This window comes from Cryptomeria japonica, chromosome 1 (genome assembly GCF_030272615.1).
Source record: "Cryptomeria japonica chromosome 1, Sugi_1.0, whole genome shotgun sequence".
Classification (NCBI taxonomy): domain Eukaryota; kingdom Viridiplantae; phylum Streptophyta; class Pinopsida; order Cupressales; family Cupressaceae; genus Cryptomeria; species Cryptomeria japonica.
The window spans coordinates 655,092,519-655,110,903 of NC_081405.1; the positions used below are offsets into that span (position 1 = coordinate 655,092,519).

Genomic DNA, 18,385 nt, shown 5'->3' on the forward strand with positions numbered 1-18,385 from the left:
TACCCAGTTTCTCTAGCTACGATTTATTTTTTATACTTTGTAGTACGTTCGCTTTGGTTCTCCTTTGGGGAGCAAGCTATGTTAATGGTTCGATCTCTGCTGAGTTTGTGTCTAATTACACAGCTTAAATGTCCCTCAGGACTGCAGATGAGTTTAAAAGTGAGCTGTTATTCATGGACTCTATGGAATTCACAATTTTTTTTAAATCGCACAGATTTACACTTCATCGATAACAATACGTTGTTAGCGATCTAGTAGTACAAACCTGCCTAATGTTTAAGCCCAGCTGTGTAGAAATGTCATTACGCACAGGCCATTACCAAGAACACGTTTTTCATTGATATATTGTTTTTAATTGTCTAGATCTTTCTATTTTGGGCTTTATTTTATCCCACAAAAATTAATAGCCTCGAGTTATACCTACGCTCGTCTATTTAAATTAATAATGAATGTGTGTTCAGAGATTGTGAAAAACAAATGTTGCGTCCATTTATAAATTTCTCCTACAATATAAATAGGTTGTCCGATAATCTATTTTTGGCTTAAAAAATAGAACGATATGAATAAAGAATGCCTCAAAAGTTACAGCGCAGAAGGAGGTCGAGATCAGGAAGGTCGCCTATAACTATTTTTCTAAAATAATAGTCATCAAAGAATTGTAATTTAATTACTTGAATATAATTGGTAAGACATGTTTCTTTATTATGCCCCTCCCTTCAACACCCACAGTGTCTCCATGGGCCAAGGAATGTTTCCGTTTGCTGCCACGCTAGTTGTATAAGAAAATGGGCTCTACGCTGTGTTCTTGACGTCTCCGCTGACTCCAGTGGCCACTCCTTCTTGGTATTAAGTGGTTTATGTTGTCAATAGAGCTTTTCCTAGCCAGGGGCATTAGATTTGCTTCGTGAAATACCATGTTTCTCTAACTGAGATTTATTTTTTATTCATAGCATATTTTCTTTGGCTCTTTTTAGGAGGGCATGCTATGTTAATGGCTCTGCTGAGTTTGTATCTAATTACACAGCTTAAATGTCACTCAAGACTACAGGTTAGTTTAAAAGTGCATTATTGTATTAGATCTACAACCTGCACACTTAGATACTTTTTAGAAAATTGGCAACTGTAAAGCATTACAGGCACATGGAGAATAACAGTGGATAAGTCAAAAGTAAGTTTGATCAAGGCAGACCCAGTTAAGGATATATATGGGGTTATGTAGGGTTAAAATATGCAAAAGGAAAAGGATCCAAGGAAAAATGGACATCGCATGTTTGAGTCCTAAAAGATAGGATAAAAAGAAAATCTACAAATCAATTAGTTCTGGAAAACCATTCCATTATGATAGTCAAAAGTAGCCCTCTAAGATCTAATATAGGAAATATAGACAGCACGTGCACTTCAAGATGATTCCCCTCATAATTTATAAAAATGCATGTTATCTACATTCCCACAAGCACAAACTTCTAGTTAGAAGAAGAACATAGCCTCACGCAAATACAACAAAGATTATAATGCTACACGTAGATAGGACTCCTATGAGCACATACCACGAAAAATATACAAATGTGAGCTTGCTTGATATGGTAGAGTTATAAGAGATGCAAGTAGGAAAGGAAAAGAAACTATTAAAATACATTCGAATATCTAACAAGAATACTCAACATCAAGAAAATAGATTCAGACGAAAGATATTTGACTACCCATTGGTACTAGGGTGACAAGATGACTCTAGGTCAATATCAACAATAAAGTGGTATAGACCTTACTCTACCAAAGCCGAGATGCTCAAAGTATAAATCTGATTAACAGATCCATGACTCATTGGCAATGTTATTTTCTAATATCTGCGACCCTCTCCTTGATGATACTCTCCCTCCCTCATGAGGGTGTTGAGGTCCCTACAAACACTTGGTCACAAGAAAAATTCAGTTAGTCATATCTTAACAGTTTTATCAAATTCATAATATGCTACTAATTTAAATAACTCCATAAGTCATTTCCCTTATGATAGCAATTCATTCATAGAAGAATAAACAATTTCATAGATTAATTAGAACAAAGCATAATAAGCCTTTTCTAAAATTAAGAAAGAGGTATGTAACAACTTCACTAAGGATGATATTGTGGGAAATCTAAGGATTTGGTTTAAATATGGAATTTGTAAGATGAACACTTTCTTGTGAACCACTTGGAAGAAAAATGCTTCAACTTTGGGACAGGCTTCGATCTATGGGAAAAGCTGGTCCCTCTCATTGTGTTTTGTGTAAGGTTTAAGAGGAGAATAACGACCACCTTTTCATACATTGTGATACTTCTTGGTAGCTTTGGTGTCACTTCCTCAATAAATGGGGTGTGTGTGATCACTCTAGAGAGTGTTGATAGTCTACTTGATGTTGGGAATCTCAAAGTTTTGAGTCCAAGCCTTCACTTGATTTGGGATACAATATTTGCTATAATTATTTAGACAATTTGGTCTAAGAGAAACCATAGAATATTTAGAAAAGAAGGATGGTCTCTAGATAGGTTGTGGAATAGGATGGTTTGCGCCATTATTGAGTTGGGGAACTCCCACAAAAAAAAGAGCTCGACTTTGAGGGATAACGAGGCTGGTTGGACCAATGCTTGGCCTAGCTATAGAGTCAATGTACATAGCAGTTAGACTATTAAGAGCATTGATAAGGCTTCTAAGTGGGTGTTATCTAAGTTTGGGGAGGCCAAGCTCAATTTTGATGGTGTCACTAAGAGGAATCCTAACAAAGCTAGTGGTGGGGGTGTTTTTAGGAATAACCTTGGTGTTCCCTTGCTTCTATATGCCAACAATATGGCCAAGGCTAAATCTTTAATCTAGGGCTTGATGATAGCTAGAGAGAAAGGATGGAGGAAGATGTGGATCAAAGAAGATTCAAAGTCAGTCATTGGAGCCTTGAAGGGAGGAAGAGTCAACAATTGGCATCTAGATGTGATATTAGAGGTAGCGATGTTTCTTATTAGTAATATGGAAGAGGCTAGTATCTCTCACGTGGGCAAAGCTAGGAGTTCTATGGTGGATTTGGTTGCAAACTATGGCACTTGTTTGGGATTCAACTTTAATATGTACTCCAAGACTTGGGAGGGGGGTTTTCCTTTTGAAGTCTTCGTTTTGACTGAACATGATCTTATGACCGTGGCAACTAATCAATGTTTCTTCTTTCTTTACATCTTTTGACGCTCACCCCTCGAGCTATATTTTCTCTCCTTGGGTTATACCCTTTTTGTAACATGGTTCCTAGTCCCTTAATATAACCAGGATTTTTTTTTTAAATACCTTATTTTTAATATATTAGATTATAAATTTGTATTATATTTTAATATACTTTAACGTTTAATCATATAATTTTTTTCTATCAATATTTCTAAATTGCATATTGTAAAAAACGTAATAATAATTTCTTCTTAAAAAAATTTAAATCGAAGGTTAACTTTTTTCATAATTATTACAACCTCCTACAACTAAAGTAATTAGTTAAAAGAGCTTATTAATGTTAGATGAATTGGTAAGTTTGATATCAGTTAGATAGAAATAGAAATGAAATGGTTACTAGAATATATTTAAGTCAATTTTATACAAGTGTTGTGCATTCACCAAAAATTAATTTTAATATTATTTTATATATTGAAATTAATAATCATATAATAATAAATTATGATTAAATAATTAATATATTTATTGAAATAAAATTTAACTTAAATGATCAACATATAAACTATTTGATGTGACTTAAATTCCTTTCTAACTACTTTATTCATAAATGATTATTTTTCTTTTTAAATATTACTATAAATAATTTATTTTAAAAATACTTATTTAATTCAAATTTAAACATAATTACTTCATAATAAACACCAAAATTTGTTATAGAAGTAGTGCCAAAAATAAAGTTCAGAATGATAAAAATGTATAATTAATAATAAGAGAGAAGTTATATTACTAACAATATAAAATGGAGTAACACTTCTAGTTTTCCATTGTGCCTCTCTAATTGTTCTACTCATTTCTCTAAAGAAACCATGTAATCTATCATTTCCGATATAAAAATAGAACCATGCTCTTGTATATGTAAACTATCATATATTAATTAATCATAGCTGGGATAAGATTTTATTATGCAACCAAATGATGAATGACAAGTTTGTCATAATCATGATTAACATGTCTTCCACTATCGATGTCATCTAATGGACTCACTATAACATATGGAGTAGAGTATTAGATATTATAGAATTGAAAGATTCAAGTTATTTCTAATTTATTTTGTCTATACAACTTAAAAGTTGCTTTGATAATCATCTTTGAAGAGGTTTATAGCAAGATTGGAACACATAAATGTCTAATGTGTCACTTCTGATGTTAGATATATTTTTAGGAGTTGAAAATATTGGTGTTTTAACATTTTAATTAGTTGTTTTCATAATTTTGAGTTAATATATTTAATCAGATTTATTTAAAACTACATCATAAAAATAAAAAAATTCAAATATACTTATGAATGTGTGGGTTCCTCTTTGTGAATTTTTTTCATCTTTATCTACTTTGCTGACTATCTATATATCCCATAGAGTTTGGATTCACAAACATTATTAAAAGCTTAAAAAACAATTACAAATGATCAAATTTCTAAATCTCTCACATTATTTACATACTTTTTTGTTTCCCCTTTGTTGCACCTTAGTTTTATGAGCTCTTCTATGTGAGTTTTTTTTGTCCTTATCTATTTTGATGACTATTTGTAGATGCCAGAGAGTGTTGGCTTCATAGACAGTAAAAGCTTAAAAAGCAATTACTAGTTATCAAATTTCTAAATATCTCTCACATTATTGGCATACTGTTTTTATTTCCCCTTTATTGCACCTTAGTTTTCTCAAGCTCTTCTTTGTGAGTTTTTTTCGTCCTTAACTACTTTTCTAACTATCCATAGATCCCATGGACTATTTGGCTTTATAGACATTAAAAAAAGCTTAAAAGGCAATACTAGTGATCAAATTTTTAAATATCTCACATTATTGACATACTTTTTATTTCCTCTTTGTTGTACCCTAATTTTGTCGGGCTCTTCTTTGTGAGTTTTTTTCATCCTTAGCTACATTGCTAACTATCCCTAGATCCCACAAACTTTTTGGCTTCATAGACATTATTAAAAACTTAAAAAGCAATCACTAGTTATCAAGTTTCTAAATCTCTCTCACATTATTGACATACATTTTTATTTCCCCTTTGTTACACCTTACTTTTGTTGAAACTTTTTTATTAATTTTTTCATTCTTATCTACTTTGCTATTATTCATAGATCCCACAAACTATTTGATTTCATAACCATTATTAAAACCATTCAACCACATCCAATCTTTCGAAATTCCTTCCCCAATTCCATGGTGGATCCAGTTTCCCAAATTGTTAAAAGGTTTGTCTCACTTCAACAGAACTGATCAATAACGACAACAAATAAACCATTGGTCTCCCCGTCCTTTTCCGGACTATCCTATGCTAGTGCTTTGCTCTTTCCGCTCTGTAGGCTGTCCCTTCTTATCGTTTTCCAGTACCATGCTTCTGCGCTTCTCCCACGCTGTTTCCCACTCAAGTCACATCCACTCCATCGACGCGCATTCTTCTCATTTATAAACAGCTTGAGAACTTCTGGCTTTCCACAACTTCCCTGCTTTCATTGCTTTTCTGCTTTTATTTCTAGATATGTCTTGTCGAGTCGAGTCCATGGCATCTACTTCTACCTCTGATTGCCAATCAGAGATTGAGACTACAAATGCTTTTGATGAAATTGCACCACCATCTACGTCTGCATCTGCAACATCCTCATCAACAATAAAGAAGCCGCCCTGTTCTGTATTTATCAATCATCGGGGCCCTGATGTGAAGGAGACGTTGGCCAAAGCTATTTACCATGCCCTTTATGTCAGGGGTATCGCAGCTTTTCTTGATTCCGAGGAGCTTGACTTGGGAGACAAAATCCCTGCAGCGTTACAAAAGGAAATGAGTAGTGCTTCCCTTCATGTAGCAATTTTCTCCACCGGCTATGCAGACTCGCCCTGGTGTCTTGCGGAGCTTTCCTTTATGCTCACAACTGGCACACCTATTATTCCTGTTTTCTACCGTGTTGAACCCACCGATCTGCGATGGGTGGAGAAAGGAAAATATGCTGATGCCTTTTCTAAGCATCAAGAAAAGGATAGATACAGCCCAGAAAAGATCAAGGAATGGAAAGAGGCACTGCAGGAGGTCTCATATTACAAGGGTGAAATCATCAATACCAATGAGTAAGCAACACTTGATTTCTCCTACACTTGTTTATCATGCCTTGACATTTTTTATGCAACACATATTTTCTATATATTTAAGTTTGATATAATCCTCATTGTTTGCATGGTTACAGAAGAATGTGGATTTCATCAAATTCATACTACTTTTCCATCTCTTTTATTTTGTTAGCAAGATTTTTTTTTTAATGAGGAAGTGTTTTTTTTTCAAATTATGACAATGTTATCATAATTCAATTGTATTAATTTTTTATCAAATTTATTGATTTATATTTCATAAGTAGTTGCTCATAAGAATTCATCTCTCATAAAAATGAATGGTCTACTTAGCACTCATAACATCTAAGTGATTTTCATAGAGGTGAAGCATTGGAATTTTCTAGGAGGTCACAAAACCCACTATATGCAGCTAAATCTTGATAGAAATACTACAATTTGACTTGATATGAAAAAATACCTCACATTTTTTATCAATTGGTGAACTAAAGAGACTCTACAATGAATAATGACTGATAAGACACAACACTTTCTAAAGGTTTTTTGAATGGGATAGCAAGCTAAATGAGCTTGATCTTGGGGAAACTTCATATTAAATATATTTAAATTGGAGTATACTGGAATGGGTGACTTCCAAAGAAGTCCCAATGCTTCATCAATAGATGAAATGAGTATAAAATTCACACTACTAAAAAAATATGGGTCAATGAATTTGACTAAAAAATTAGACTATTGAATCTTGATAACAATATTATATTAGTATTTTCTTTATTAAATAAAGATTTTATAATTTTTATAGTCTCAAATTAATATTTTAAAAATTTATTGGAGGTAGTACAAAATTTTGTTAAAGATTAATATATTTGTAAATTTTAATTTTTTTTTCTTAATGTAATTCACTTTCTCTCAATATTTATAGTTCATCTTATAAATAATTTCACATAAAAATTGATTATTATTTTTTGAAGTTTATTTTAATTTTTTTAAATAAATGTTTCACATATATGCAGTGAGGAACGAGAAAAGTTGAAGAATGTTGTAAATCGGGTATTGAAAATGATGAAAGAATCATTAAGTGTAGAAAAATATCCTGTGGGTCTAGAAAATGCGGTGATGAATCTTGAAAAATTTGTACAGGAATCTGGAAACGAGAGAAGTAAAGTTCAAATTATTGGAATTTGGGGCATGGGTGGTGCTGGAAAAACCACACTTGCAAAAAAGTTTTATAATGAAAAGTGTTCCAATGTTGATAGTTCTAGTTTTGTTCATAATATTAGAAACGCTGCAGCAAAAAATGAGTTGCATAAAAAACAAAAAATTTTGTTGAAGGACCTTGGTGTTGCCAATATACCAGATTTTGATGATATAGAAAAAGGTATGGAGATTCTCTCTAGCCGATTGAGATCTATTTGTGTACTTATCATCTTGGATGATGTGGATTCTCTAACTCAATTAGATGCTTTGCTACCCATGAAAGATAGCCTTAAACGAGATAGTTTGATCCTTGTTACAACACGGGAAAGCGAAGTCCTTAAACATTGGAGCATCTCTTCCATTTATAAAATAGAACCAATGGATCCTATTTATGCCAAAGAACTTTTTTGCTGGCATGCATTTTTACAACCCTCTCCAAGCTCAGGATTTGAAGAACTTGCTACAAAGTTCACAAAATCTTGCAATGGACTTCCTTTGTCTTTAAAGGTACTTGGAAGTCAGCTTTATTGCCACTCTAGCAAAGAAGTTTGGGAAGATCTATGGAATAAGATCTCTAAAATATTGCCTCGTGATATAAAAAATAAGCTGCGAGTGAGCTATGATGCATTAGATGATGAAGAGAAACAAATGTTCTTAGATGTGGCTTGTTTTTTTATTGGAGAAGATTACATGAAAGCTATTGTCGTATGGCAAGAATCAGACTGGAGTGGTTTGTACAGCTGGGAAAGACTTGTGAATAAATGTCTTGTCGAACTTGACAATGACAATTGTATAAAAATGCATGACCACCTAAGAGATTTAGGAAGGGAAATTGCAAATACTCAATCACCATGCCGTCTATGGTCTCCGAATCAGATTACAACCATTCAGAAACAAGACCAGGTAATGCTTTCTTATAGAAATCATGGCATATAAATTTATATGTCTAACGTCTTATATTTTAAGTCTATTGATTTTGCCTTTTTCTAATCCAGATTCGAGGAATGATATTGAATGCTGCAAATAAGGAGGTGCATAAACTTCCTGATTTCCTCTTAAATACAAGAGGACCTTTCCTTTGTTTTCCCTCAAGAACAACAAGACCTTTCTCTCTTGAAATAAAAGTATTTTTGTTTGAAGGGGACCACAGGGACAAATTACCCATTGCCAAGTTTTCAAGAAAGTTGGCGTGGCTTAGCTGTACTGAAATTGCTGATAGAAATCTTCCTTTAAGAGTTTTAGAATTACATGATTGTGGGAAGTTAAAAGGCTTGTGGAAGGATGGGCCGGAAGTAAGTAACTTTGCTCTACCGTTTACGTTCCAATCTATAATTTGAAATTGAATTAGTAATTGCTCTATATTTTTCCCTGTAACCAAATTGAAAAATCGTTGCAGGCTCCGAAGCAGTTAAGAGTGTTGATTGTCGATCATTGCTCTAAATTACGTAGAATTCCAAAGTCCATAAAACTCCTCAAGAATTTGAAACAGATGTCCCTGATTAGGTCCGACAACTTAAAGGGTCTTCCAGAGCAATTTTGTTGTCTTGAATCGCTGGAGCATCTGCAGTTAGTATGGTGTAGAAACCTATCCTCTCTGCCTGGATGCTTTGGTGAATTGAGAAACCTTCGACATCTAAATTTGAGTTATTCTTTGGAATTGAGGATGTTGCCGGATTCATTTAAACAGCTGAAGTTGCTGCAGCATCTTAATTTATCTGGGTGTTCTAGGCTGGCTATACAACGAGACATCATGGAAAACATGACAAAGTTGGAGTATTTGAATTTCAATGGTTGTGGCGACTTGAAAGAGTTGCCTACTCACATCACAAATCAGATCAACTTGAGGGAGCTATATTCAGAGTGTCACTCTTTAAGGAAGCTCCCAATGGACATTGGTCAACTCAGCAAGTTGAGAGTGATGAAGATTGCATCACAAGTATTACCGGAGTCTTTCTGGGATCTCAATCATTAAGAGCATTTGTTATTACAAAATTTAGAAGTGGAGTGTTCACCATTATCATTTAAGCAACTGATTGATCTTCAAACTCTGGAAATTGGCTGTTCCCAACTCAGGGTATTGGATTTTGGGAGGGGGCCATCTACTTCTCCGTTGTGCCACCTAGAGAAGATAATTCTATTCAAGACAGAAGTGGAGAAGATTTCAATTTTTGAAGAATGTTGTCCACACCTGAAAATTTTTACAGTTCGGGTCAGTTCCCGTTTAAGGGAGGTCGACGCCCTACCAACAACAGTGGAGAAAATAGAAATTGAGGACTGTCCAGAATTAGATACGCTTCCAAGTTTTTCAAAATCAGCTTCTCTGAAAGTACTTAAACTAAGAAAGTGCAACAAAATGGACAAGATAGAAGGTTTACAGCACTGCTCAGCATTGCAGGAGTTGGTGGTAGAAAATATTTGCTGGGGGGTGCCGGTTGTAGAGAGTTTGCAAATCCTAGGAAAGAAAAGAGCAGCTCTTGAGCCTTCCACTCCAAAGATAGAGGTAATAACTGTTTTTAGAAATAAAGAATTCTAATTATTTTCATCATTTATGTTGCATTATGCTTAATTTTACTATGTGGTCAGAAACAGAAGTGGCCAGGAGAAATAATAATATGTGCAAAAGCAGTCCCTGGTACGGGGTCAATTTTAAACGCTCCGGACTTTCCCAATCTCTCTGTCCTCTCCTTTGTGAACAAGGACGTCCCTTATGTGAATTCTCCTAACAGATGCTTGTGGGATGCCCCCTTGGTGGATTCCCGGTTCCCTCCCTTAACAGTGGAAGCGCGAGGAAAGTGTTCGTTGGACAATGAGAATACCACAATGCTATGTTTAGTTATCAATTGTGTCTCTCAAAGTATGACATTGGAGATCGAGCGAAGGCAGCCTGAAAGGTTTTGGCAACATGCAGTTGAGATGGAACAGGGTAAATGGATATGGATAGGTGTCTTCTCACCCATAAGGTCTGGAGAGAAATTCTGCATGTGGGATTCCTGCATCTCTTCTTCAACTCAACGCAGTAAAGTGGAAACGGGATTGCTATTGAAGGGAGAAGAATCTAATGTTGTGGAGGCTTTCAACCGCATAGTAGCACGTCTGTGAAATTGATATTATTGTGAAATAAATTGACACTTTTAGTAATTAATATTATTATAGAAGTAAAAGCCAATAATTGAAAATTTGCTTTATTCATGGACATAATTTGGAAGACCAGGAATCCAAATTTGAAGGCCCATTTTGTTGTTTGGAGGACGTTTAAGGTTTATCTTCAAAGAAACATCCAGTTCACTGCTTGGGAGGTGTGGTTTCTAAGTTCATAGTTCCAGTTTGCTGCTACGAAGTGCAAAATCAAAGTGTGTATATTCAGACCGTATGGGTATGCTTGTATTGTCATTTTGAGGCCATTTGGTCATCTGGGTATTGTTGATATTGATCATATATTGATGTCCACACTCTATTAAATCTGAAAGTTATTTCCATTAGATCGTATGGGTATGCTTGTATTGTCATTTTGAGGACATTTGGCCATCTGGGTATTGTCGATATTGATCATATATCGATGTCCACACTCTGTATTTAATCTGAAAGTTATCTCCATTTCTGCATATTTTAAATATTGAGCATTTGGGTGTCATTCTCTTTATATCATTGTTGCAAAAATTATCTATTGCATTATCTATTTCTGTATTGTGGTTTATCTTCCAAAACTTCATAATGAGCATTCGGAATACAAACACAAATCAGAAAATTCAGAAACGAGGGTGTATGTTACAAGTACATCTAGAGTATATTGACCAATGACTTAGAGAATACAGTTAGCAATAATGGCTTTAACTTTGGCCTGGGATGCGTTGGTACTGGTTCTTGAATGTCGGTGCAATTTAGTGCATTTTTTATTACCAATTTGTTTGCTTAGTTAAAAATGCATGTTCTGAAAATCCATTACACATACATATGTATCCATGTGTTTGACCCTATATTTTGCATACATTCTATTTGGAATCAAGATATATTTGTCTGTCATTGCTTTTGAATCTTTGTCCCAGAAGTTAAGTGTGTAGCAATGTAAATCAAAATTGTAAAATTCCGGTATGTGCACATCACATACACCTGACCCTGATATAGCTTGATTTAGAAAATGGCATATCTGTTTGCTTACGCACACCTCCTAGCGATTATGAAATTTTCAGTTTATATTCTAGTATGTATTTTAGTGATCCGTTTGTAAGATACAGTCAATGAATATTGAATTGGGGTTAATCAACTTCTCTTAAACTACTTCACTTCGTTTCTGGCAATGGGCTTTCTTTTTGTGTATCTACATTAAGGGATTGACACTAAAGATCCTTTGGTAAGAACTATTCTATATGATTTTTTTGGAACAGTTATAAAAAGTAAGGTGATATAAACTATGTTGCATGTGTAGGTACAATTGCTTGGAAAGGTCATGAATACTTAGAGAATGCATACCTAAGATGAAGTCAGCTGCTTCAATGGAGATCAGGAATAGGTCTGAATTCAACATGGGAGAGTTAGACAAAGGGTCAATCTTTAATGGCAGCGATCAAAGGCAGTGATTAAAGTCTCCAAACAATATTCATGAAGGAGATTAATAAGCAGAGATTTATATAAATGACAGATTTCAAAGGACAACAATCAAGTAAAAGATTAACAAAGGAAGCAACGATTCTATGATCAAATATAGAAATACAACTAATGATTAAGATTGAAGCGATTTCTCTAAATTATAATGTCTCCAAATTATAAATACCAAAAAAAAATTCTAGATCACAATTCTTAATTGAAACAAGGTAGGGTTAGAGATACCTTTCCAAATTATAAATACCAAAAAAAATTTCTAGATCACAATTCTTAATTGAAAAAAGGTAGGGTTAGAGATACCTTTCATTTTGATTGAGACCCTACAAACAAGTTAGAAATCATTCATAATCATAATTTATAAAATAGATCTCTTTAATTAGAAAACAACAAGAACATATATTAAAAGTATAGATCTAATCACAAGATTGCTTAAATCATTTTGGGAAGCATCGACCATAGAAGAGCTAAGATAGGGTGACTCGATGGGTTGTTGTAGAGATCCTCTACCCAAGGCCCAAGAATGGACCTTATCCCCCTTGGCCTCATGTGGCCCGCAACATCCATATGAGGTGTAATACCTAGTGAGGTGTCCTATAGCCGTTCCCCTCAATCTTGCCACCCCTATCCTACTTTTCATGATTGAGCTTTCTTAATGCATTCATTTACCATGATAGAGAGCACAAGGAGCATTCACAATAGGGTGCCCTAGAAGTTCATCCTTTCTAAGCCCAAAGGCAATACCCTTTGTACCCCTTTGGCATCATGAGACTCCTCGGCCATATACCATGAGGTGGAATACCTAGAAGATAACCCCAACACTATTCCCCTACTTGAAATCCTCTATCCCTCTATCATGGTTGGGAAACATTCAGAATACATGTAGGTATACATTTTTCATGAAATAAACCAATTGCAAAATATTACTAATCAGAATTATATTTATTATAATAGATATGAGCAATCATATTAGAAATATAATTAATCGTAAATATGTATATATATATGCATTGAAAATACATACCAACTACAATAACCGAACGGACTGCTTAAATATAAAACCACTACTTCCTTATACATAACAAATAGTTGTTTATTAATATTGAATATGTCATCTCTGCTTTTGTAATATAATCGCTACTCTACATATATTGTTGTGTATTGATATGTTAGTATTTTGCTTCCTTTTTTATCTGATGGAATTATATCAAGGCAAGGCCATGACAATCTGCCCTTCCCGAAATTGCTTGTCCTCAAGAAATCGTCATTTTAATTAAATCTTCTCAATACGAGGATCCCTAACTAACCCTTGAAGATTTGTACTCTTAAGACAGGTTTTCTCTCATCAATTGTATAATTGTCTTGGTTGGTCTTATGGATATCTTTTGATACAAGCAAGGGTGAACTTCTTGTCTATTGAGAAGAAGATTAGAAGCATGACATGCATCTATGACCTCAATTGTGATATGACCATGTTGACTATGCCCTAAAATGGAGAACTTTAGGAATTAGTTCACTGAATCTCATTGTTTATATGGTAGTCGTACCCTAAAACAATTGTTTGGAAGAGAGTAAAATGCTTTAACATTTGTAAAGAATCTTGATATCATGATAGATGAATATGTTTAGTCATATTCACAATGTGTGATAGGCAGTTAGAGAATAGAAGATCTTTTAGTAAATGGAGTTAAGTACTACTTATGACTGCGGAAGTGATTTTGTGAAAATCGCAAACAATAGTTTTACTCCATTATTACATATTGTTCATGAGAGGAATACAAAAATGTCTAAATTTGTTGCTTTATAAGTTGTTGGAGGAATATGTCTAAGTCATTAGTTAAGACATTTGGTGGGATAAATTTCTCAAATACATATAAAGGTTGTATTCGTAGAATGTGAAAGATGTTTGATCTTGATTAAATAGGTCTAGATGAAAATATGAAAAGGCTAAAGATAGCTATACTTAACTTGGCGTCAATAATTAGAGTATGTATCTTGAACCCTTAACATTGGAAAGTGATTAGTCAATGAGAAATTCCAGTTGATAGTGTGAATATCACTGATATCATAGTTACTAAATAGAAGTGAACTTAATGAATAAGATTTCAATTTCTTAATTATGACCCCCTTTTTGCCATTCAGTTTGTATGCATGTACAGATTGTTATGGTTTGATATTGATGTATTGGTAAACTTAGGTGGTAGATTGAGATTAAATGTATCATGAATATATTGAATGGCTAAACACATTTCCTTTCTTCTTTGATGATAATTTATATGAAAATTTCTATACTCATCAAGTTCTTATACTATTGCTTCATTATTTGAGCAATTGTACTCTCACGCATTATTCCTTCCTATAGGTTTTCATAGTATCGGCGTGTTTCAATAATCCCTATGTTCTCCTTCCCATGTTATTATGAGTATGAGACTCATGTTTGTCAAAAGAAGGGCCTTGGTGATTTAAAACGTGCGCCTCATTTAGAATATAGTTCTTGAACATTTATAAGTACTCATAAAGCATACTCATGGAATAACCAAGCATACTCAAAGAAGGCACACACACATGAAGTAATCATGTTGAAACATATAAGATATAAAGCATCCATTCAACACAAAAAACATTCATTCTCAAAACAAATGAAACAATTGCATAAGATACAAAGCACATCCATGGATGAAGCATGGACATAAAGACATGGAAGGCATGAAGCATGAAGCATAAAAAATTTGTAAGACATTAAGCATCCATGTAGGTGTAAAGCGGAAAAATCGAACCCTAGTTGTTCTCCCCTCCCCAACTCCAAGGAGAGAGAAGGGAGAGTCACTTGGGTTGATGGTTTTCACTTGGGGGATACTTTACATTCAAAAGAGGGGTTGAAACCCACAAGATCCAATCCCACGCAATGCAAGATTGGATTCTAGATGAGTTTCAAGGGGTAAGACATCAAGGATACCCTCTTTTGTAAAGAATGTAGATAGAAAGATTGACTTAGGAATTCATGTAAAGTAGGAAAGATTCGCTTATAAACAGAGATAGGGATATGGGATGAAGCTGCGGACCTGGAATTAGCAGTAAAATGTTGAGACGGTGCTGTTCTGCAAATTTGAGCGAAATTTGACGGGACGATGGCGCCCGACGTGCACACGGTCCTCCGAAAAATCCGTGAAACGAAGGGGGATCTGTTCGTCTCTGCACAAGGATTCCAGATCTTCAATTACAGCTGCGTACCTGCAACCTACACACAGAAAAGAGAGGATGATTGGGGGGTTAGGGATGAGGGGTTTGCCTTTAGGTCAAACCCCGGTTTTGGAATTAACCAAGAAATGAGAATGCTGTAAATGTAAATGTTTGTAATGTAAACAAGTACTGATACCTTGTTGTAAGAATGTTTGTATTCTTACATGCGAAGGTGTAATGTATGTAGTATGTAATGTGTTGTAAGTGATCTCCTCTTCAATGGTTGAATCCTTGTCTTGAATGCAACACTTAGCCTTGAATGGAGACTTAGAATGATCAATTGCTTGAAGGAATGCTTGAATGCTTGAATGCTTGAATGTTTGAATATCGTTTCCGCCTTGCTCACATATATGTGTCCTCCTCCTTTTGAGAGGGGAAATGTAGTTTATATACTTGTCAATTAGGGCTGATAGACTGATTTTCCTGACCTTAGGCCGACCAAGAAACAATATTTTCCAATTTGCAAACTTAAAGACCCAAAACCCCATAAGAGACTGGGCCCAAAATAGGGCCAGGGACTAGGGCGCTGGGCGCCATGGTCCTGGGGGACCAGGGCACTGGGCGCCCTAGTCCTGAAGGACCAGGGCGCTGGGCGCCATGGTCCCACCTCCCGGGACAGCAGGGTGCAAGGAGGATCAGGCCAGGGTGCTGAGAAATGCAGTTTTTGGTGTCATGAACAAGTTTCGGGGTCTCCATTCAGGTTCCGTGTTGCATCGCCATCGTGAAGACCCAAATGCAGTCGAAATTGCAAGTGTCGCAATTTTAGGACGCTACATTTAGCCCCCACTTTAGCGGGAGTATAAGCGTACGCCAATACTTCTGGTAAAGTACAAGGAAATAACATTGAAAAACTTTCACCACGTCAAGGAGGCAAGATACATCAAGCCCCCAGTGGACCAAGGATCTTACGAATTCGATTGACAAAGTAAAAGGGAAGATCACGAGGGAGAACCATGACTGTCAGTAGTAAGGTTCCCTCACTATGAGTCATGTAAGAAAGATATCAAAAATTTTCAAGGCAAAGCTAAATTTGTCAAGAAATTTTCAAGTATCTTGAAAAGATATGGACGGGATGTATGCCCCCCTATGTTAAAGCGATCGCACATGCCTCACCGGGGGTGATTTCTTTAAGGTAGTGATACATATAAGAATGAGAAGGGAAAGGAGCACGTTATCACAAGGATTTAGCCCCCAAGTGTGAGATAAGCCCAAGGATAATATACACAAAACACAAAGCACAAGGTGACTTCGCTTTCCTCAGGGTCAGTATGTTGTATGATAATTCATGTATATCATATGTATGTATGCATAATTGTTCTTCATTCCCCAATCAAGGAAGCTCACCTAGAAGAAGGGAACACATGTGTCTTTTGAGTCAACATGAGAGAGACCAAAAGAGATCTCAATGCTTTGCATCGTCCTCAAGTAGACAACACTAAGGACAACAAATAGAAGAATGAGAATAACACATAGAAGAAGTAACAAAAGAGAGGAGGAGAGAATCTGCTATGCTAATGAAACTAGTCTAGCACGTCATCTACCTCCCGATCTTGCTGATCAATATTTCGGGAAGGTAGGAAACACGCTAGAGGAGGAACATCCAACACAACAGATGGAGCTATCACAAGATCCAAACAAGGGCTATGTTCATGTTCCGAGCCACATTGTTCTTGTCTAGGAGCTAGGATAAGTGCTTTAGAAAATTCGTTAGATAGATGGTTATCAACATCAACATATTCATATTCACTATTAGAATGAACAGGAATAACATTTTCATCATGAATAACATTTTCATCTATATCATCATCAAGATTTATAAAAATAGGATCTTTAACTCGCACAGGATCAAGACCATCATGCATCTTATGTTTAGGAGATTTCGGCTCAATCATCGGCTGAGGAGAAAATGGAATAATACTGGCTGAAAGTGATTTTGGGGATTGCAAAGTTTGAGAAGCAGCTGTCTGAGCTCTAAGACGACGCTTTCGTCGGCGTTCACGTGCAGAACGATTTCGTCTAGTCTTAGTAGGAAGTTGAGGAGACTGAGGAGGAGGAATGTTCTCATCCTTATCACTTGGGTGTTTAGGTTGTGGTCTCTTAGGTTGAACAATAGGAGAAGAGGAAGGTCTCTTCTCTCCATAAGAGGAAGGAGGAGGAACTGCTCCATATAAGGGAGGGATATTTGGTTTAGGAAGGAGACCAAGTCCATCATGACGAGGAGGGATAGGTCTACTTTTAGAAAGTTTATTAGATGTGGGCATAGTCACATTCATAGGAATGGGTTGGGAATTTTCTTGAGGAAAGACATTAGTTTTATCTTTCAAAGGAAGAACTTCCTTCTCAAGAATGATAGGAATATCAAGTTTGGGTGTTCTAGGTTCACTTAGAGATAGGATCATATCTTTTTTCCACTTTTGATAAGATTTGAAAAGATGATCACTTCGCGGAGGAAGAGATTGAAATTGTTTAGGCCAAAAATAATCAATAGGAATGCTAGAAATTCTTTCAGCTGGTTTAAAGAGACTATAATTGACAGTAAAAATTTCACCATTATGGGGAAATTTCAAACACTTGTGAATAGGAGAAGCAATAGCATTCATGGAAGATAGCCAAGGATAGTCTAGCTTCACACGAAATTGTTCGGATGATGGAATAATAGCAAAGTCCACATCAAGGGATTTGTTATGGACCTCAATAGGTAATGTAATAGAACCAATTGCAGGAGAAGAAAATGCATCAAATAGTTTCACAACCACATTTGTTTCATCATAGATCACTTGATTCAATTGCAAAGTAAAAAGAAATTCTTCAGTAATGATATTAACCATACAAGAAGGATCAATAAGCACTCCACGGCAAGGTGTATTCTTGACTTTTGCAACTATATATAAAGGACCATCAGGTGCCCTGATAGTTTCACTGGAATCAAATGTGATGGAAGGTTCTTTAGGGATTTTCTGCTGCTCCACAAAGTTAATCACATTAGGAGTCATAGACACAAGATCATCAAGTGAGACAGAGGAATCAGTAGTATCAATCGCATTAGAGGTAT

General features: G+C 35.3%; 1 protein-coding gene across 1 annotated transcript; it reads left to right on the top strand.

Annotated features, from left to right (window-relative positions):
• Positions 1–5,746: 5,746 nt before the first annotated feature.
• LOC131858296 (disease resistance protein RUN1-like) lies at positions 5,747–10,596 on the top strand. The gene is made up of 6 exons (XM_059211495.1): positions 5,747–6,306; positions 7,314–8,400; positions 8,493–8,789; positions 8,894–9,433; positions 9,524–9,997; positions 10,081–10,596. The coding sequence occupies exons 1-6, from the start codon at positions 5,747–5,749 to the stop codon at positions 10,594–10,596; spliced, it is 3,474 nt and encodes a 1,157-aa protein (XP_059067478.1).
• Positions 10,597–18,385: the final 7,789 nt, after the last annotated feature.

Excerpts from the sequence above, each read along its gene's own strand:
- LOC131858296 (XM_059211495.1), top strand. The coding sequence starts at position 5,747 with ATGGCATCTACTTCTACCTCTGATTGCCAATCAGAGATTGAGACTACA. Across the intron at positions 8,401-8,492 it reads CCATTCAGAAACAAGACCAG|ATTCGAGGAATGATATTGAA; the intron begins GTAATGCTTTCT and ends TTTCTAATCCAG. Across the intron at positions 9,998-10,080 it reads CTTCCACTCCAAAGATAGAG|AAACAGAAGTGGCCAGGAGA; the intron begins GTAATAACTGTT and ends CTATGTGGTCAG.